Genomic DNA, 21,888 nt, shown 5'->3' with positions numbered 1-21,888 from the left:
GCCGCGGTGATGAAGGCATCACCACCTTTGCCTACTGCCATGACTGTGGAGCCCGTTGGAAGTTTTCTTAGCTGTCACCGACATACCAACACGAATTGTAATTTGAAACGTTGGCCGCCAGGGGCCCCTTGCCAGGAAGTCGATGATGGTCATTCAACATATACCACCAGTCGCTGGCTCCATAAGCCATCAACTGAATTCGCGAACCCTGACCTTGCATAGTTTCTTCCCCAGTTTCTTCCCACTCAAGAAAATAAATCGATTCGGTTCATTTTGCCCATGCGTGCAATTGCTCCAGGTATAGAGGATAAACATGAGCTTGCGGGCGTTGCTGTCGCACCAACTCGTATGCCATGGCTATTGTCATATTGTGATGCGACACCAGAAATGCCATACAAACAACCACACTACGACTGACCCCCTCCAAGCAATGAATCATTATGCTTCGGTTTTGGGATGTGTAGTGACATATCAAAGGCAGGACGTCTGGAAGCACCCGCGTCACATCCTCGGTCGGATCATCATCTCGTAGTCCAAATTTAAAACCGTCGGCACCCACGCGGTCGCACAAATTGATTTCATCCGCCACATTGATGTACGCCGCGATGTGATACCTTTGTTGAAGGTCCGAGTCAAATGCAGCCTCCAAGGATCCAGCGAGAAGCGCCATAACCTTCAATTGACGAGACGGATCATAAAGTAGAAGAAGAAAATGACCGCCAACGAACTGCTCACAGTGCCCACCACGTTATAACTGGAATTGTTCATTGTTAACATACCCATGGCTATCCCACCACATACAAGTGCTATCAACAGAATCACCGCCGTCACCACCGTCGTATACATTTTACCATTGCGCAAGTTTAAAATAATTGCGGCAACATCGTGTCCGGGAGCCCTTGAACCCGATTCGAGAACTCCTTCAACAGCAAGTCATACAACCGCGGGATGTCCAAGTAATCTGCCACGTGTCGTGCACGTTGCAGAAATTCCGTGCTTGCACTCTTCACGAACTCCCGTTCCCAGTCATATCGAGAGACGAGGCGGTACATTCGAAATTCCCTGAGTGGGACCACCGCGGTATCATCGGGATAGTAATTCAGCTTTTCAAAGTACCGCACAAACCATTCAAACACGTCCCGCGGTACTTCTTGCAAGAAGAGCTCGCCGCTTTGATGAGTGTTGGGGAGGTCGTGGTAGAGGTCCTTCACCAAGTTCGAATGATAAAGCATGGTCACGTCGGCAACCCAGACAGATTCCGAGTCTTTAAGATGTACCTTCACCTTCCGGTCCCTTCGCTTCGGTGGTGGAGTCCGACTTCGATCCATGTGGTTTGGGTCCGCGTGTGGGTTTCAATTTGGTGATGTGGATGTATTTGCCCGTGTTCTTTGCCCGGTTTCGCACCACCGACTGTATTTTGGAGACCGTATATTCCGCGGTATCGTAATATTCATTTAATTGGTCCGCAATGTCCTTGATCGACATGCAGTAAAACACATGGTCCTCCTGCCGTGACAAGGGATTCAGCACCACGCACTTCCAATATGCATTTGAATCCATCTGCCTGCCATACCCCAACAAAAAAATATTAGTGGTTCATCTGTAATATGGTCCACCACCACGAGTTGCTCACCGCCATCATCATCGCGGTGCTCTTCCTCGCCCTGCTGTGTTGGCTACGTCCCTTCTACAGCACTCGAGCCAACTTTGTCGCTTCCAATGCCTACCTGCCCACCGATATTGCTTCGGATTCGTGGCGCCATAAAGTGCAAGACTTGACTACCTTTTTCCAAACCATTTCCAACTCTGGTCTTCAAGTCGCCTACAACCAGTACAATCAAATCGCCACCCTCGAAACCGCGCTCAACCAACTCGGCCAAGGTCGGTATGCATTCAAGGTTCTCAGCGTCGACGACAGCGGCCAGAATCTCCAATATAAACAGGTCGTGGTGCAAGACATTGACTCGGGAGTGACCGTCACACTTCCTGAAGTCCGATTCATTCCCGCGGAAAAGGATCCCGCGACCCTGCAAAAAATCATTATTGTGCCCCCAAATTCACCCACATGGGTTTGGGGTGCCCCGTCAACCCCGTGGAACTGGTTTGAACTGTCCAACCCGCTGCACCTGTTTTATCCTTTCTGGACCTCGTGGAACGATATGGTCATCACCCCAGAAGATATCACCCATTTCAATGTCGTCGCCGAAGAGAAACTAGTTGCGTTGCAACAGTTTCAGCATTAATTTGTGCCGGGTCGTATGAGACAATCCCGGGCCAAACATCACGCTTTGCACACTGGCACAATCCCCGCGTTCTATCAAGGCCTGCAGACTCGCCCAATATTGCATTTCACACAAGCTGTGGATAATGCTGTGAAAGCAATCAAACTGGTACCCAGATCGCACCAGCAGCGTCACCGTGCGATCCGACATGCCCAGGAGATCCAAGACGGTAAGAGGATTCGAGCACCTGAACGGAACCACCGTCCCTGACCCTTTGATACCTAGCTTGAAGGAGAGATGTTCGGCCAAAGCCAAATTCGACGCCACCAAAGCCGCATCGAAAACCCGGTCTGTCAGAGTCACCCCAGCCTCCACCAAACAGGGCAAGTCTTTGACCGACGCGTATATACCAACGTGCCATTCATACTCCCGGTTCTGGGCAAATGGCACCATCTGACAAAACGAATCATACCGGCTCAGGGCCAAAAAATGACCCAGTGTCTTAGTCGTGGGCCGAATCCCGCACTCTGAAATCAAATAATCTTGCACCACGGTCTGCTGATGCAAACAAGCCAGCGACAGACACAACTGATTGGGAACCACGGTACCGTCTTTGAACAAGGACAGTCGATCCGTCACCGCACACATTTCCGCCGTAAAGTCGCGATGGATGTCGCACACGGCAAACATCCAGATATTCCGAAACAGCCGCAAACGACATCGCGTCCTGATTTGCTCAAAGAACATTCGACCGCCTTTCAAGTACGACAATCGAACGGAAGAGTCAAACGCATACGCATTCATCACCAATTTAAGGTGCGTTTCGGGAGTGATGCTCATGTCGTACACATTCAAGAGATGGTCCACTATCGTCGGCTTATTGTGCAACAGTGCAAAATACAGCGTCTTTTGTCGGGGCTTTAATCGAGGTGTGTGCTTTAAAACCCAGAGCATCAGATGATAGAACCCACAAGACGCACAAGTATCTATGATGGTATGCTTGTTGAGCGTGAGCCCATGGTTGAGGGTCAATGCCTCATCAAACCAGATTTTCAACAACGACGCCCGTGGTTTACAAGTTGACCCTTGCCCTAGATATCGATCAATGTCCTTTAACGGCAAATATTTCCACAGATCATCATCCATTTACTCCTTGACTGTGAATTTTTCTACTCCACCACAACGCGCGAGGTCCTTGCAATGAACGTGCAACGACCACACCGGAAACCATCGCAAATCATGATGGTATCGCATCATGGGAACCGCATACCCGGACACATCGCTGACCCATTGAATCTCAAAATCACCCACGTTGTACAAGGCATCCGGGTTGATGAAACCCGCCAAGTCCGAATGATACCGCGGGTCGGTGCCAAAAAGATATTGTCCCACTGCCGCGGCATCAAACACGCCCTGGAAGTATGAAAATTGTTCGCAAAGGTCCACAGGGCGAATGGGTCGACTCTTGCGTTTGGACACCCGACATGATTCCGGATACCACGGAGGCACCACCGGTAAACTGGGCTGATGCCGCATCCGCATAAACTCGGACACCATTTCCATATCGTTCTTCAACCGCGGTATCAGACCATCGTAATTCTTGCCACATTGCAGCATGTACTCTGTGAAATCGCGGGCAATATCGGCTGAAGCAACATAAACGAGTCCCGGAACACACCGCATGTTAGTATCGCGGGGTGCCGTCAGTTGAAATGGTTCAAACAAATCAGGAGTGAGCCGCCGGAACAGTAACACATCATTTTCAAGATGGATTACATCCCGCAACCCGTAATCCGACATGAGTGCTTCCACATGCAGAAATCGTTCCACCGTCCATCGACAAAAACTGGGTTGTCCGGCAAACACAGAATGACATTTATTGGTTGCCGCGGTCGTGTAGGGAGCCACGTGTTGTACTCCAAGTTTCAGCAACTCGATGGGGCTGGTTTCTGCTATCAAATAGACTCGTTCCCGTGGGTGGTATCGGCGTAGTTGCCTCACACAATCGACCGCATACGTCGGCACCGCTCCTCCGAGATGCACCAAGACAAAAGTGACGTCGCTGGAGTCGGGTCCGCGGATGCGACTCTTCCAGTAGGATGTCGACAATGTATTTTTCGGGAGCACCATGGGAAAGGTTTGTCTCTCCAAAAGTTCTGATGTGACTTGCGAAAAATCATTTACCATCACCGCGGGAACATCACTCAGGTCCACGAAATGCTGTGTGCTGATGTGCACAATCGGAATGGCTCCCAAATACAAGGCTTCCCAAATGCGGTGACAATCCGGGCCATTTCCCGGTGGACACACAACAAATCGTGAGGACTTGATGGCCTGCCAATACTCCCCTTGCGGTAGCGAATCCCGCATTTTGAACCCATTTTGAATTAAAGCATCCCGGATGGGCTCACGCACCGCGGCCTGCGTTTTCACCTCAAAATTCACATAGACTTCTGTTTCGGGCATCGCGGGCCCCGGCGTCTTGAACACTTGTTCAAACACGTCCAATTGCCCGTGGTACCACATGGAATTGGCCAGTCCAATGGGAATGGGCACCAACTTGGGGTGCGAAATGCTGGTGACGTTTTGGGCAAACCATCGTTCCAGACCGCGGTGCGCTAAAATGGGTTTAGCATACCCGTCCGGGACATGGTCGGAATTATGAGTCACCAGCACAAAAGGTGACTGTAATTGCGGCAACACTTGGTCCACAAACAAGTCCAAATGATGTGTGTATACAAACAACACACTGCGAGCTGCTATCTCTGGTACCGCGGTGGTGCCATAAAACCATATTTTCGGACTCCGCGGGGCAGACCGATGGAATGCAACCGTTTCAGGGGTGGTGAACACCCAATCACACAGGCTTTGGAAAAAGTCACCCGTTACCCACATATTGCCTATTTCCGTCGGGCTTTACTAAACCCTCCATTTGGACGCACCGTCACCATGGCCACCATCCATTGACCTTGTTTTGCACCCGCAGCACCCGCTCTTCCAACTGTTTCACCCGGGTCTCAATGTCCACAATGTCGGACTTCATCTCCTTGCGGGAACTCTCCTGTCGGTTCTTAAAGGCGCTGTTGAATTCTGATTCAATTTTATTCACTCGCTCCTCTATTTGTCTTATACGTTCTAGTAGGTGGTTCACCTCGGTGTCCATTCCACTACCTACTCCCATGGCCAGAAAATAATTTTTCCCGTTCCATTACCAAATGACCGGAGAGTGGCTGGAATTTGGTACGGAAGACCCAAGTTCACTGCGGGTGTTTGCTTTCAAAGTGGTGGTTTTGACCATGGTGGGTGCGCTTCTGGGCATTCTGATTGACAAGACGGTTGCAGTGTGTCAGTCCCGCGGCATCCTAGGTGCCCGTGTATGGCCGTATGTGTGTTTGCAACTTGGCTTCAACATTCTGGTCTCGTGGACCCTGTTAAAGGTGGCCCACCCGCTAACCCGCGAATTGCAAAATACCATTGCGGGATTGTACTTTGTTTCGTTCTACATCGGGCTCCAGACCACATTCACCGCCAATCTGTCGTCATTTATTTTCTAGCCCTAGATGTAGAGCTCGTAAGATGTCTCCCTCTTGGCTCAACACCTATATCGACGGAAGTCTCATTTACCAAGACAAGAACCCCAATTGGGCCAAAATCGATAACGTCGTGCTCGGCGATTCCTCCGGCTTTGGCTACCAGACTCTGGGACCCAACATGGACATTTCCACTCAATTGACGTACCTGCAAAACGACCCCAACGCCGTCGTCCTAGATTACTGCTGGTCCAACGGTTACGGGTATGTCAAAAAGGGATTTAATCCCGGCATTGCCGGAGATGTCTCCCAGAAATCCGGATTTACCAGTTTCATCAAGATCGCGGCGTGTTCGCCCACCGTCTTTTTGCCGCTCAACCAAGTCCCGCCGCCGCCACCACCACCGCCACCGGCGCCACCCGCGGTGCCCTTTGTGACTTGGAACGGAAGTCAGTTCATGTGCAACGGCAGCCCCTTTGTCCCAGTGGGATTTAATGCCTATTGGATGGCCTTCACCGAACAATACGGCTACCCACCTCATGCCCAAGTGGACGAAATGTTCTATGTCGCCCAGCAAATGCAAGCCACCGTCATCCGCTGCCTTTCCCTCGGTTGGAGCTCAAACTATTCCAACGCCTTGATCAACAGTGACTTGACCATCAACAACAACGCTTGGCCCGCTATTGACTATATTTTCTACAAGGCCAACCAAACCGGTATTAAACTGATTGCGGATTTGACCCAAGAATTCACCTACGTCCCGGGCGACGTGACCGCCTTCACCAATTATTACGGCCTCAGCGCACCCGACTTCTTCTACAACTCCACCGTCATTGCCGCCTTTCAAAACTATGTGGCCACATGGCTCAACCACACCAATCAATACACAGGTGTGCAAATCAAGAACGACCCAGCTCTGTTTGCCATCGAACTCGGAAACGAGCTCGGCAACCTCCGTTCCAATGTCAATGCCAACACCATCCCGCCTCAGTCGTGGCTCCAGTCCATGGTCACTTTTATCAAGAGCATCGACGCCAATCACCTCATTCTAGACAGTTCGGATGAATGTCTGGGTTCCGGCACATCCAATGACTTTGCCGTTTCTGGCTTTGACATCTTCCAAGGTCATTTCTACTGGGAAGACTATCACCGTCTCAACAGCGGTGCCAGTGGTGCCGCGGCCAAAGGAAAACCCTATATCATTGGTGAATATTCCAGCCAGTTTGGCCAGGACTGGTTTAATACCATCGAAGCCACGCCCAATGTCAAGGGAACTATCTTTTGGGACATGTATCCTCATCAAAACGGTACCGCGGGAGGTGCAGAAGTTCCGCATAACGACGGTTATACCATTTATTACGATTCCAACTGGTCCAGTCAATTGTTGCTCTTAACCAATCACATGCGTCGCATGCGAGGTCTCCCTCAAGTCAGTTCGGTGCCGGGACTCATTTGGTAGGGTAAGGTTAATAAAATCGCGCGTAAGATCACGTAAGATCACGGCCCGCGGTGGTAAATAAATCGATTTTGTCTTGCGCTGTTCAACCGTCGCTCTTGAAAAGGATGTAGTCTGTATTGTTGTCTGTATTATCTTATCTCTAATAAACACGCGTCTGCTGCAGGGGCAACGCCACACTAATATTTCCACCGGGAGCAATGGTCACCGGGTTGGTGAGATTGAGGTAGCCGGCACATCCGAGATTCTCATAACTCTGCTGCCATCGCACCAGGAGAAATTCGTATAAATTCGGCACCGCGGGACCTCCGGGATTGTTAACAAAGGCCGTCAAGTAGGATTGCGCCGTCACCAACCCAGTCAGTCCGGTATTCACCAGATGACCGCAATAGTCACCGGTGCTGGCCAACAAGGTCAGAGGCTGAAACACACCCACACGGTATAAATTCAATTTTGGCAGCCCGCCGGCAGACACCATGGGGTCTCCCGACGGCACCAGTGCGACGGGATCGGTTTGTCGCACCGCGGCCATGATTTCGTTCAGAGGCAAGGCATTGATTTTCGGTCCGCAGGGATCGGCCAAGTCAGTCACCTTCCAAGTACTGCAATTCAACGCCGGAGCAACAAAGGCGTCCAAAAGCAGATTGTCCGAGCCATTGTTGAGAATTGTTGCGTTGGGATGTTTGGCTCGATTGGCAGTCGTGTCCTGGGCCGTTTGGTTTCCTTCCAACAGGTAAGTCGTAGGCAAATTATCGGATTGGTCTTGATCCACCAAACGAAAGTCGCGCGTGGTTGGACACGGTCGGGAGTCTAAACCGACACCCAGATCAGGAACCTGCAAATGTCCCCACAGCCCGCCGTAAAAGGCGCGTTCGAAAAACGGCGCTGCATGACAGTAGGCAAATTGACCAAACCCTTGCACACACTGCGCAAGGTGCAAGGTCTGACCTTGATGACGGTCCACCAAAGTCACATTGGCCGCATTGCTTCCAAACCAAATCGCTACCACAGACCCGCATGGAATCTCGGGTATGACCGGTGTCTCCAACGGCACCGTTCCAGACTGAATGACCAATGGATTGTAGGCCAAAATCTCAAAGCTTGGAGTGATGACCGCGGCTTGTGCAAAAGTGCTGGTATCAGGGACCATGCTGCATCCGGAAAGCACATACGGAGTGGCCAGACCCACCGCGGTCAGCGGGTCATCCGGGATCGTTAAAATGCATTGTCCACCCGTGTGGGCGACCCATAAAAGCGGCAAAAAGATCATTTCCACGAACAAGACCATCCTGCTTAATTTTTATTCTGGAGTAGAAGTAGACATAATGTGCTGCTCAATCTGCGGCCTTTCCGAAAAGCACGACGTGCATAATGTCCGCGCCATTATCGAGTACCGCGGTCAACTGCTTTTCGGGCGCAGCACCGATTTCGACGAACTCGCCTGTCTTGGAGGAACCGTCAAGAAAAAAGAGACGCTTCTCGACGGGCTGAAGCGGGAGCTCGAAGAGGAAACCAAGGGTCTCATTTCCGGCCATGAAATCGATCGCATCAAGCATCGCATCCTGCAATTCGGCCCCTTTGTGGATCACTTCACTAAAAAGACCAAGCGCGGCATCATGAACTTCCGGGTGTTTCTGTTTTATTACCTCATCAAGTTGGACGACCTGGACCCCCCGCAACATTGGATGACCTTTCAAGACCAATTCGAACGGCGGAAACTGGTCAGGAAATTCAACATCAAACCCTGCTGTGAAATGTCGGAGCTGGTGTGGATCCCCAAGTTCCACCTGTTTGACCTTCACGACCATTTCTTTGCCCGCGATCATGAAATATGTATTAAAAACTTGGGTCTATTCCAAGATTCTGCAGTGCTTGATAAGAAGCAAGTTGCTCTGCCTCTGTCTTCCTGAACGACATACCACGTCCAATCACCACATTCTCGCCTCGACAGTCAAACCGTCGTGTCACCGCGGGAGAGAAATGCTGTTTTAACAAGGACCGCGGGAACACCACCCCACGACAAAACATTTTGGGTCCAGCCCCTGCAGCAGGTTCTGTGGCTCCTGCGGTTCCTGCGGTTCCTGCGGTTCCTGCGGTTCCTGCGGTCCCCACCGACTCCATGGGCAAGTCGGTATACACCGGATTGGCCCACCGCCGGCTTTGGAAGAAGCGCTGCAACGTGTCCTTATGGTTTTCATTCGTCGAAATCAATTCGGTGAAATCCACATTAGTTTCAATGACCCGCACAATAAACCGGTAAGCCATCTCGAACCCGCGAACGGGCCCGAGATCGCAAATCATCGCCCCAATCAACGCCTCAAAGCAGTCCTCACTCAGTTTCGGATTGTCCCGCCCTTTGCTGACGCCCGTTAAATGCAAGGCTTCCATTTGCGGGCTTAATAAAATGTATTTCTTCAACCCGAACACCCCTGCAAACACCGCCAACATATTCGAACGCACCAGACGCGCCCGTATTTTGGTCAGGAAACCTTCCTGCTCGTCTGGAAACCGTTCAAACAGGTAGTGACCCACTACCGCTCCTAGAATACTGTCGCCCAAATATTCCAACCGTTCATTCGATTCCCGCGGCGTGTACGGGAGTTCCGGGTCGGCATGAAGTAAAAACGATTTGTGCACAAAGGCCTTTTGGTACGTAGCCAATCGTTCGGTCGATATCGGGCCCGCGGTCCATTCGGGTCCCAAAATGGCATTTAAAGCTTCCGCGGTCAATAAGTAGTTGTCCGTCCCAGAGTGATTTGCATAGACAAAATCGTCCAGCTCAAAACAAAATCGTCGCGACTCCATAAGGTTTTTATTTATAGAATGGGAATCCAACGCTTTTTGTGTGCGTTCCAGAGACACGGTATATAGACATACATCGTGTCGTGGACATCAAACAATTCCCTCAGTTCTCGCGCAGTCTTCAAATCCGGTATGTATGCGGGAAGCGGCTCTCCCGCAATGCGGTACACCTCCGGCAATGAAGTCTTTTCCAGTTTATGGGTCACCCTATCATCCCGGGGTGGCTCCAGTTGGTGCATCTTCAACAAACAGGTCATCAAGCATGGCGACACACTGTCCTCCAAAATGTCCAGGTCCACGGGGTCCGACGTGTTCACCGGCTCTTCGATATGGAGATGGGTCGTTGTTGGAGATGTAGAATGAGTGGTAGAATCAGTGGTAGAATGGGTAGTAAGGAATTGATGGATCAAGTCCTTAGCGTGTTGGTGCCGTTGCATCACCGTCAACCCAGGGATCATCACGTCCTTCAATGTCCACGTCTCTAGGTCCACAAATCCACACAGCCAGCCATCATACCCGCGGAAACACATATCCACTTTTTGACGCGGTTGATCCCGCTGCAACAACCATGAAGACTGAGATGAAATGAATAATAGAGCCGGTCGGGTTGATTTGCTCACACACCACATCCCTTTACCTATGTATGATCAATTATTTTTTTTCGCCACCACCACGTTCGTTCGTTTAAACAGGTCGTCCCACAATCCCGCGATCTGTAAATGGAAAGCCGGGATTTGTGCTTGCACATACAGAGTGACTTCCGTGGGTTCGGGCGCGTAGCTTTCGTCTCCAAGGGTTTTGGCAATGGCATTGTAGGCGGTCACTCGTTGGTACAATTGACGATCCGCGGACACATACAACGGTTCGTGTAGCATGCCCGTCAGAAAGAGCTCCCGTTCATAAACTCCAATATCGGCCACGCGACATTGACATTCTTCCAAGACCAAGACCGCGGTGCACATGTCGGTGATGCGCTGCACGGATTGGAAAACCTCTTGTGGCTGGTGGTAATAGCATAAATGTAATAAGCGGGTCAACAGCAGCTTGTACATGATCCGGAATTGCCACCGGAACGTCTCCACATTCTTCCACACTTCGCGGTCACTGAAAATAGGATTTTGCAACGCCTCAATAAAGCTGTTCCACTGAGAAGCCAGGTCTTCGTACAGCATACCCTTTCGAATGAGCTCGTGCAAGTGCACCAGTTGCGATTTGTAGCGCAGCACAAACTTGCGCATCATCACCAATAAATCAGGGTCAAACCGCGATTCGTATAATCGGAATTTCGCATACTGCTTGTCCCGCAACTTGCCCACGGCGGCCATGGCCTTTTGAATCTCATCTTGTTGCAGGTCTTGGAGGGTCTGAGCGGCCTGATCCGGCGTCAATTTACAAGGGTCGTCGGGATTGGAGGGTGGGCCATTCGGTTGTTTGGTCACTCCATTCAACATCTTTTGCAGCGGTCCCGTCTTGTCCAAGTTCTGGGTCAGACATCGACACACTTCCGCGGAATGCGCCATCTTGAGTTCATTCAGCAGCTTGACCACCTTATAGACAGCATGGCCCAAAATCACATACTCTTGTGTCTCTTTTGAGTGCTGAAACCCCATCGTCGTTCGTTATACTCGTTATACTACTACTTTAAAATAAACTGGACTGGCCAAATGCATTCTCCAGCGCAATCGTCATGTACAGGAAACCATCCTCATCGCGGTGCTCGTTATAGATTCGACTCAGACTAGCACTGCTTGCGGGCATCACCGTGTTTTCAATACCAACCAAGAGAAACATCCCCCTCCGTGGATCAAGTTTAATCCTCTTCCGTAATACCGTCATAAACTGACTCACCGAAATTTCACGTGGCACCAAATATTTGTACCGTTCCAACACCACGTCTTTGGAACGCATCACCACCGGGATGTGTTCCGGAAAACGTTCGCAAACGGTCGTTGATTGACGCACCCGTTGACTCAAGGAACATTCCTCTCGAATCTTGAACTCGCCATGGTGTTTGCGGCCCCACATACCCTGATACTTTCACGTGCAGAAAAAAATGGGCAAGGCACCCTTCATTTCTTGCACAGGATATGCTCCTTGAAATACTGGCCATACGCATCTTTGAACACCGTCCGAGTGTTCATGCCCAACACCGATGTGCCCGGCTGCGACCAGCGGTTGGACTCCCGCCAGGGTGGAGTGTAAACCCGCTGCAAGCGAGAAATCTTGGTTTGTTCTGGGTCTTGCAACGTCGTCCCACAATAATCAATCGATTTCGACGACTCGGTCACAAACCGCGGCAGTCCCGGTGGACAGGCATTTCGATTATTCAAACACGGTTCGCCCGTAGGCCGGGCTCCATATCGAAAGAAAGTATTCACATCAATCAACTCCGCGGGACTGGCATAGTACGGGCGCTGAAATTTGAAGCCGTCGTTGCATTTCTGCAGCACGGAGCTGTCCAACACCAGTTTGCCGGGTTCGGTGGATATTTGCTCTTGGCATTCAATCTTCTTGAAACCAGTGGGGATGTTGAATACACACGCTGGAGGCTGAATGGGACACGACATTTAGTTTAGCGTTATGTTTTTAAATTTGCAATACTGGTCCAGCAATCGATACCGCGCCTTTTCAGACATCGTCATGACAGGGCTTTGATCAATAGCACGTAGATAATCCAAGTAGCCGCTACAGGCTGCCAAATCGGACATCACTTCGTCCAAGTCCATGGTCTTTCGTGGGTGCTGGCGTCGACACAACCATACCCACAGCAACACCGCCAAAAGCACCCAGGTCAACCACATGCTGCTTTGGTTCTTAGAAGTTGTAATAGTCAAAAGCTTGCATGTCGCGGTCAAAAGGTCGGATGGGAGTGGGTTCAATCAACGGGTTGTCGCTAGTCAAGCCCTGGCTTTGCACCTCTCGATTGCATGATCGACGGATCTCCACCAGATAATACGTCAGGATCTCTTGCAACTTGCGCAGCACTTGCTTCAATTGTGTCACCAAGACCGGGTTGTCCAAAACATAGACGAACGAATGCATGTAATTGACCGCCAAACCCGCTTGCTCCTGTGCCACCTGATAATTCTGCACACAGTTGCTCAGACCTTGTTCGGCATCACTGTATATTTGCAACACATGGTTGCTCGCCATCACCGAATTCTCAAACGCGTCTCTGTTGATGTCCATCCACGGCAACAAGGAGTAGTACAAGTTGATGAGATCCACCGAGATATAAAAATGATCCGGGGTCCCCAACGCCTGCAATTTGGCCTCCATCGTGCGATTAAAGTCATCCGTTTCCGACCGCGAATACCAGTACAACCCATAAGTGACGGCCAATATCAACACCAGCGCAAACACATGAGCCACTCCAACTCGCAAGACCGAAACCGACATCCACACAATCACTACGGCAATGACCGCATACACAAATGCATCGTCCACGCCGTCAATGATCATTGCCACCGTGTTTGATGTTACATCCAGGAAGAAGTTTTTCATCGGGTTCAAACATTTTTCCTCAAGGTTCAAGATATACATGGACAACAAGCTGATTCTGGAACTCCTGATTTGCTCCGCCTTGATACTGACCATCCGTTACGCGAAACCGAGCCTCATCTTCACCACTCACGGATCGCCCCGGCCGTTTGGAGTGGGATATACCAGCACCGGCCATCGCAAAACTCTCTTTCATTGGTCCCTGGTCATCACCGCGGTTGCATTGTCCACATTCGCAGTCGTGCAAATTTTCCTTTGACATAGTCAATATTATGGCCTCATCCAAGGTCTTCATAGACAAATTCGACCCCACTAAAATGGAACCCAAATCCGTCGTTGTCATCATTGGCAAACGATGCACCGGTAAGAGCTGGCTGGTCCGGGATCTCTGTTATGTCTTTCGCAAGATACCTATGGGCACCGTCATCAGTCCCACCGAATCGGTTGCTCCCTTCTTCAAGAGATTCTTCCCCGAAGTCATGATTCACGACACCTTCAATATGCGCGTCCTCGACAATCTCATGACCGCGTTAGAAAAGCGCCAAGCCAAAAAGGCCGGCCAGCTGGGCCTGCAGGACCACTTTGCTTTGATTATGGACGATTGCATTGCGGAAAACAGGCAGTGGAAGAACAGTGAGACCATCCGCAAGATCTTCATGAATGGTCGACATACCGCCCTGCTATTCATCTTAACCATGCAACAAGTCCTCGGCATTCCACCCTCCCTCCGAGACAATATCGATTACACCTTCATCTTCAAGAACAACATCCTTCGCGAGCGCAAAAAGATCTGGGAAAATTATGCCGGCGTCATCCCCACCTTTGCTCTCTTCAATCGCCTCATGGACATGGCCACACAGGATCACCGCTGTTTGGTCGTCTGCAACAATAGCAACTCGAATAAAATGGAAGACAATGTCTTTTGGTACAAGGCCGAGGATCACGCCCCCTTTCGATTTGGTTCCTCGGACCTGTGGCGTTTCAATGAACAACACCTGCGTCGTGATTCGGCGTCAGCGAGCATGGACGATTCAGACATGGTGGTGCTCAAACGTTCAGCATCCTGATCAACAGAAGAATGGAACCTACGGCAAATTTGGGAAATCAATGTATCTTCCATGTGTTGTTGACATTTATTTCAACACGCGTTAAATCGGAGGTGGGTAAATGGTTTGGATGGTCATGTTTTCCGGCATGCTGGCGAGATAGATCAAACTGGCCGACACCAAGGCCACAAATATCGACACTTTGATGCAGTAGCCCATGGAGACGGACGTCTTCTCCTGTCGACTCAAAACAAACAAGGTGATGGCCGTCAAGACAAGCACCGCCGGGATGATGATTTCGTATCGAAGCAACTGACTTTTGTCCATGTTTACATTAGCGGCCAAAAATGATTGGGTTCACCCCCGCGTTTACCTTTTCGCTGATGATATCATTGGATCTGTTTCGAAATCCGCATCGTCAAACAACTCGATCTGCTTCTTTAAAATGGGTCTCAGCGGCAACACCTGCTGCTGACTTGGTTCGCGGGCTACTATCGGTGGTCCTTCTTCAATGTCCTTCAATTCTTCGGCATCCTCCAAGGTGCTGCCTTCCAAAATGTCCACGATGCTGGTTTCCGGTTCGGGTGTCGCCGCAGGCTCGCGTTCAGGCTCGCGTTCAGGCTCGGGCTCGCGTTCGGGCTCGGGTTCGGGCTCAGGTTTGGTCGCAGGTTTGGGGTCAGGTTTGTACGATGCAAACTGCACATCCCCCGTAGGTTGCGACTCAACGGGATTAAGAATTTCCATGGTTTCCAAGTCTGCCTTGAGATGCGCATCGGTTTCAGCCATCGTGACCGCGGGTTCCGCGATGTCCGCGGCCGTATCATCAAATATAATTTCCATCGGCACCAATTCTCGCACCGTTTCCTCAATAGAACTGTGGATGAGTTTAACCGCCTTGTTATAATTGCCTTCAATCTCAGAATAATTAATGTGTTCCAAGCGGTCCTCAAACAAACGTGTGTTGGACCATAGATTGCGCGCACAGTTTTGATAGCAGACGTGAACAAACTTCTTGGAATCCGGGACTTGGATTTTCAGTTTGCGTTCCGCGCGGTGAATGATGGCTAATATCTGCGTCGACAGCACAAAGATAACCTCAATTAATTTCTCAAAGTATTTACACCCTGATTTATCCAGGATTCTGCGGTACTCGTGATCAATGATATCCGAATTCCACTTGGGAATCAGGCGCAACAGATTCTGGAACTCGAGATAGGCTGCCCGCGGGTTTGTCCGGCGGGCCCGTGTCCACAGCAACTTCAGTCCTTCATAGAGACCGGGCATAAGAACCCGGACGAGCTTGAGCGTGTATTCTTGCTTCGCTACAATAATCAAGGATTTATCACCCGCAGTCTCCATTTGTTTGTTCCGCTTGGTTTTTAATTGCACTTACCAAAACGCACGAAGTTGCGCTTCCAGCACATAGATTTGCTCCCGCAACTCGTCAATAAGGTCTTGTCGGCTCACTTGCAACACCGTGGCGGCCACCGTCGGGTCAGGGTGATTCAGTCCTTGCAGTCGCTGCAATGACCGAATTTGGGCCCGCAGTGTGCGCATTTTCTTGAAGACATTGTCTGCGGGATCCATCACGTGGTAGTGATTATTGATGGTGATTAAGTTGTTGTTGTTGGTGGTTGTTTTCTGGGTGGTGGTCGATTACTTGAGCAGTGCTTGCAGAGTAGCTTCGTATCGTGAAATGTAGTCCTCCGGTCGATGCAACCCGCTGGCATTCCATTTCTCCCGCACTTGCATTTTATTCGCCCGCGGGATGAGTGAAATGGCTTTTTCAATGTACTCGTCCGCGGTTTCTGCCACACACTCTGCGGTCAAGCCCAAGGCATTTAGAATACTGCCAGAGACCCGCGTAACATGCTGAGATCCCGGTGGGCAATGAGTCACTACGGGAACATTCATGTAAAGCGCCTCGGTGGTGATGGTCGTTCCAGAGTAGGGCCACGTGTCCAAATGGATGTCAATCGACTCATAAGCGTCCAGATGCTCAGAGTATTCGAGTGTGCCTATTATGCATTCAATTTGCCCGCGAACCTCGGGGAAAAACATTTTTTTAAACCGCCGGATGCGATGCGGGTCCATAAACACCTGGGATTTGACTCGCAGCTTCGCCCCCGGAACTCGTTGCAGCAATCTGGACCATACCTCCACCACTTCCACATTGATTTTCGGTAGCTTGCAAAAGCATCCAAACACGGGCTTCTCCGGGTCGTATTTATCGTAATTTCGTCCCGCACGGGATTCACGAGGGGTGAAACAAAGGAAACATCCCGGCATCAACATTCGTCGGGAGTCCAAAAGGGTGGGTTGCTCCACGGGGTCCACACCTTCAGTGTAGGCATCCGTGATTCTGATTTCACCAGCCAGTCCCGTGATGTTTGGATAACCGAGAAAACTCACCAACCGCGGGGCAGGTCGTTGTGCAAAGACATCCAGACGGTTATCGGCCGTATGTCCACTCAAATCCACCAAGATGTGGATACCATCCTGGCGTATCTGTGACACCACCGTCTGGGTGTCAATGCCTTGAATCAACCGGAAGCCCGTACATCGGAGCTGCGAATTGATGTCGGTATTGTAAACGCGGTTGCAATAAATGAAGATTTCAAACCGGGAATGATCCGCATGACTCAACAACACCTTGGCAAACATGGAGACCGCGTGACTGTAAAAGTCGGACGAGACATAACCCACGCGAATCTTGCCGTTCAGGCTTACCGGAGTGCGTGGACTGGGATACAGCGCATTCGGATACATGGCGCGAAAACAGGCCTCATGCAACGAAACCCACCCCGGGTCCATTTCCACACCAAACTTGCTTTGGATTTCGGATTTCAAGTCAGTCTCCGAGTCACGGACATAGTGAACGTTTAGTAGCAAGTTCTGGTGAGGGATGGGGCTAAAACTCGCCTTCCCTGGATCGCGGATGGCTTTCATGTACAACCGAATGGCGCTGGCATAATCGCCTTGCACCGATATCAAATGGCCCTGGTTGAGATATATGCTGCTCTCCGTATCGGCATCGCCCGGTGGGTACGACAAGGCTTTGAGAAAGTAATAGTCGAGCTTGTCAAAGTCGCCATACTTGACATGTTGGATTTGATTCACTCCTAGTTGATTCCACAACTTGGATTCGGTCGGAAGATGGTCCAACCCATTGCGCAACAACTCTTCCTCCTGTTCAAACTGTCGTGTGGTGTGATACACGTTGGACAAACCCAAGTAAGCATTCAAGAACCGTGGATGATGAGCTATACATTGCGAATAATACTCAATCGACTTGGGATAATCCCGATGCAATTTGTGGTAGAGGTAACCCAAGTTATTCAGCACTTCCGGAGCCTGGGGCATCATTCCATACGCTCGGTGCATGTAGTTGAGCCCATTGCCTTCGTCCAGACTCGTCAAGACTTCCAACGCTTTGACCGCTAGTATTTTGGCCTCCGAGTGCAGATGTGCCCACAACAAGAAGGTCTGGTAATGCTGAAACACCCGCTCCTTTCGTTTGTACCGGCAGTCCAACTCAAAGTCAGGAACGGTGATCTCCAACATGCGTATGAACCGCTGATTGACCTCTTTCTCCATCTTTCATACCCATCCGGAAAAAACCTCTTGGCCTGCGTCAACCCAACTTTTTTTTATCTGAGAATAACCAAATAGAGAATGCCAGTTCTTTCCGACAACGTGTTTCTACAGGTCCTGCTCGTTCTCTTTGTCATTTGGCTCATCTACCTCATCGTAGCCAGTTCTCAAGAGGGCTGGGAAACCGATGGCCCCAAGTCACTGGACGATACCGACAAACTGGCCGATCCCGCTTGTCCTTCTGGAGACAACTGGAAACCCATGCGCGATCCCCACAAATTCCCTTACGGTCGCTTCACTCCGACTGGGGAAACACCCATCGGTGGCATTCCAAGTCTTCCCCAGATTACCAACACCTCTGTCGCTCCGGCTTGGGACCCTGCCGCTGACACTCAAGCCGCACCCTTCCAAGCAGCACCTGCCGGTATGCCTGCTGCCTCGGATTGCTCGCCGGCGTGTGCCAATGTGGACTACAACCAAATCTTCTCCAAGACCGGTCTGCAACCCAGTGACCTCATTCCAGGAATCAGTCCCGAGGTCGCCAGTTTTGCCGGCGAGGCCGACCCCAGTCAAAATGGCAATTTCTTGGTCACCGAATGGTCCGCAGGTCTGCCCACTTTGAGTCTGCCTTCTAGATACAACTCTTTGGACCTGCGTGCCGTGCCGCCCAACCCGCAAACCCCAGTAAGCATTTTTAACACGCCCACCATCACGCCCGATTTTTCCAGACGTCGCTTGGAAATCGTGTAACCCTGTTATTTTGTTGTCCCGCGGGACAAAAAATAGGTTTTTTCTGTGGACCCACGGGTCCAATGACCTAAGGTTTGCTGAGGTTTGTCTGAGCACAATGAAGATCAGTCAACCCACAGACACGATGCATCCACAGCTGTTGTTGCGTTATCAAATCTGCCTGTTACTGGGACAAGGAGGCTTTGGCCAAGTCTACCTCGGCCAACGTCATGCCGATCGCCAAACGGTGGCCATCAAGTGCATTTATCGCAAACAGATTTGCGATTGGAGTCGTGACCCAGATTTGGGGGTCGTGCCGCTTGAAGTCTTCATGATCAAGAATGTAAGTCTTGATGATGATGATGATGATGATGATGATGATGATGATGATGATGGTCATGGTGGTTGTAGTGATCTTTGCTTTGCATGTTTTGCTTGCTTTGCATGTTTTGCTTACTTTGCTGTGCTTGCTTGGCTCGTTGACAGACATCTGCGTTTTCATTTCTAGCTCAGTCATCCGAATATCATTGAATTCGTCGACTACTTCAATGATGACTTGGATGCTTGTGTCTACTTGATCACCACCGTACATGGTTGCATGTGGTCCTGCCCCACGGCCTCCGGGCGTGATTTATATGCATTTATTGAATCCCGCGGTGGCATCTGTGAAAACGAGGCCAAAGTCATCTTTCGTCAACTCTTGCAAGTGGTTCATCATCTGGACACCCGCGGTATCGTCCACCGAGACCTCAAGGACGAAAACATTCTCATCGATGAGAACCTGCACATCAAGGTGATTGATTTTGGGAGCGCCGCTTTCGTTGGCAAACCCTTCAACCACTACCGCGGGTACGTTTCCATGCAAAGTCAAGGTTCAACCATTCAACCGAAAACATCCTTTGCAGAACCATCCAATATGCTTCTCCTGAAGTCTTGCAGTCACAGTGTTATCATGGGCCTGAATTGGAGATCTGGAACTTGGGCTGCATTCTCTATATCATGTTGACGGGCGAGCTCCCGTTCGATAATGCAGCACAAGCCATCCAAGGAGACATTCAATGTCCCCGATGTCCCATTTCTGACCACTGTCAAGACCTTCTAGTACGCCTTCTACACCCAAACAAACAGTTTAGACCTGACTTGCGAGAAGTGGAACGTCACGAGTGGGTGTTGTAACGATGTTTAAGGGTAAATAAAAGTTGTAGTGCTTTAAACAAAAGCATGTTGCCCGAACCTCTCTTGACCGTCGACCCGAACAGGGTCGCATTGTTCCCCATCGTCCACACCGATGTCTGGAATCTGTACAAGAAGGCCGAAGCCAGTTTCTGGACCGCCGAAGAAGTCGACCTGGCCCGAGACCTCCCGCATTGGAAGGACCGACTCCATGACGACGAACGACTTTTTATCGAGACGGTTCTGGCCTTTTTTGCCGCTTCCGATGGGATTGTGAATGAGAACTTGGTCAATCGGTTTTCCAACGATGTGGCCATTCCCGAGGCCAAATGCTTTTACGCCTTCCAGATCGCCATGGAAAACGTTCATGCAGAAATGTACTCGTTGCTCATTGAAACCTATGTCCAGGACCCCGAGCGCAAGTCCTTCCTTTTTGATGCCATCGAAACGCTGCCGTGCGTCAAGAAAAAGGCACAGTGGGCCCTGAAATGGATTGAAGACCGCGAAGCCAGCTTTGCCTCCAGATTGGTCGCATTTGCTGCAGTAGAAGGCATTTTCTTCAGTGGGGCCTTTGCCGCAATCTTCTGGCTCAAGAAACGAGGGTTGATGCCGGGCCTGACCTTTTCAAACGAACTCATTTCCAGAGACGAAGGTCTTCACTGCACCGCGGCGTGCTTGCTGTATAGCAAATTGCAGTCCAAACTGTCGGCGGAAACCGTTACGGCCATCATTGTCGAGGCCGTGGGAATTGAGCAAGAGTTTTTGACCGATGCGTTGCCCGTGCGATTGATTGGCATGAATGCGGATTTGATGAGACAGTACATTGAGTTTGTTGCCGATCGCCTGCTGGTGGACCTGGGATGCAACAAGCATTACGGGTGCGAAAACCCCTTTGACTTTATGGAGATGATTAGTCTACAGGGCAAGACCAATTTCTTTGAGAAACGGGTGGGCGAATACGCCAAAGCCGGTGTGGGTCAATGGCAGGTTCACAAAGTGTTCACCTTGGATGAAGACTTTTGAACGATGGTGAAGAACCTACATGCTGAGGTGCGCCTACGTTTTGACATGTGAATGCTCAAAGCGCGTTCCAACAGACGCAACGGTTCAACCCGCGTGATAATTTGAACATTCAGAAACTGTGGCATTCTGCCACAGTTACAAATTTGACGCTGTCCAGGTCGTGACATTCATGCCACAACCAAGCAAAATCGTGCGTTCCGCATCTTAACCCACCGAATTGAATACAGCCGTGCCATTGATGACCTGTCCCGATACATACACGGTGCCTGCGCCATCGGCAACAACGTCTACAGTCTCTCCGGGCGAAAGTCCATGCAACGCGACTTGGTTGTTTGGCTGATTCGGATCGTTGGCAATCACGTGACCGCTCGATGTATTGAAAGTACCATAAATGTTGCCATTGAAATCGATTTCTACATCGGATTGAAACACTCCAAATACAAACTGCAGCCTGGTGGGCGAAGTGAATGAGGGCAAATATAAACTAAAGATGTCCCCTACAGCATGAATCAAGTATGTTTGGTCATTGGTGTCTGGCACATTGTAAGAATTGACGTCGTTGGACCCTTGAACCACCGTCACCATACCACTTCCACCGCCGCCTCCGATGGCTTGTCCTCCAACCATCAGTTGACCGGGACTAGGGGCAGTGACAGTGTAACCGCTTAAAATGAGTGCACCTGCTTCTGAAGTAATCTTAGCTGCTGCTTGCATGCTTTACATAGATGAAGCAAAAAAAGAGTGGTTGATCTCCGAAGGTGACCCGCACTCCATCCCACTCCATGACACCATAATCGCCACTCACACCAGTC

The 21,888-nt window shown here is 50.5% G+C and overlaps 4 protein-coding genes across 4 annotated transcripts; 2 read left to right on the top strand and 2 right to left on the bottom strand.

Moving 5' to 3' along the window:
• Positions 1–5,798: 5,798 nt before the first annotated feature.
• On the top strand, positions 5,799–7,211 carry SmJEL517_g06125 (uncharacterized protein; the record flags this gene model as incomplete). Its single annotated transcript, XM_031172051.1, has 1 exon — positions 5,799–7,211. One exon carries the CDS (start codon positions 5,799–5,801, stop codon positions 7,209–7,211), a length of 1,413 nt encoding a protein of 470 aa, XP_031021975.1.
• A 139-nt stretch (positions 7,212–7,350) lies between these two features.
• Positions 7,351–8,496, bottom strand: SmJEL517_g06124 (uncharacterized protein; the record flags this gene model as incomplete). The annotated part of the gene is made up of 1 exon (XM_031172050.1): positions 7,351–8,496. The coding sequence occupies one exon, from the start codon at positions 8,494–8,496 to the stop codon at positions 7,351–7,353; it is 1,146 nt and encodes a 381-aa protein (XP_031021974.1).
• Positions 8,497–11,651: 3,155 nt separating this feature from the next.
• On the bottom strand, positions 11,652–11,846 carry SmJEL517_g06123 (uncharacterized protein; the record flags this gene model as incomplete). Its single annotated transcript, XM_031172049.1, has 1 exon — positions 11,652–11,846. The coding sequence occupies one exon, from the start codon at positions 11,844–11,846 to the stop codon at positions 11,652–11,654; it is 195 nt and encodes a 64-aa protein (XP_031021977.1).
• Positions 11,847–18,232: 6,386 nt separating this feature from the next.
• SmJEL517_g06122 (ribonucleoside-diphosphate reductase) lies at positions 18,233–21,076 on the top strand (the record flags this gene model as incomplete). The annotated part of the gene is made up of 5 exons (XM_031172048.1): positions 18,233–18,835; positions 19,038–19,223; positions 19,389–19,729; positions 19,786–20,043; positions 20,140–21,076. 5 exons carry the CDS (start codon positions 18,233–18,235, stop codon positions 21,074–21,076), a joined length of 2,325 nt encoding a protein of 774 aa, XP_031021976.1.
• Positions 21,077–21,888: the final 812 nt, after the last annotated feature.

Source organism: Synchytrium microbalum (genome assembly GCF_006535985.1).
Source record: "Synchytrium microbalum strain JEL517 chromosome Unknown SmJEL517_scf0078, whole genome shotgun sequence".
In the NCBI taxonomy this organism is placed as follows: domain Eukaryota; kingdom Fungi; phylum Chytridiomycota; class Chytridiomycetes; order Synchytriales; family Synchytriaceae; genus Synchytrium; species Synchytrium microbalum.
Note: the sequence above shows the minus strand (reverse complement) of the source record. Positions and strands in the feature narration are given on the sequence as shown.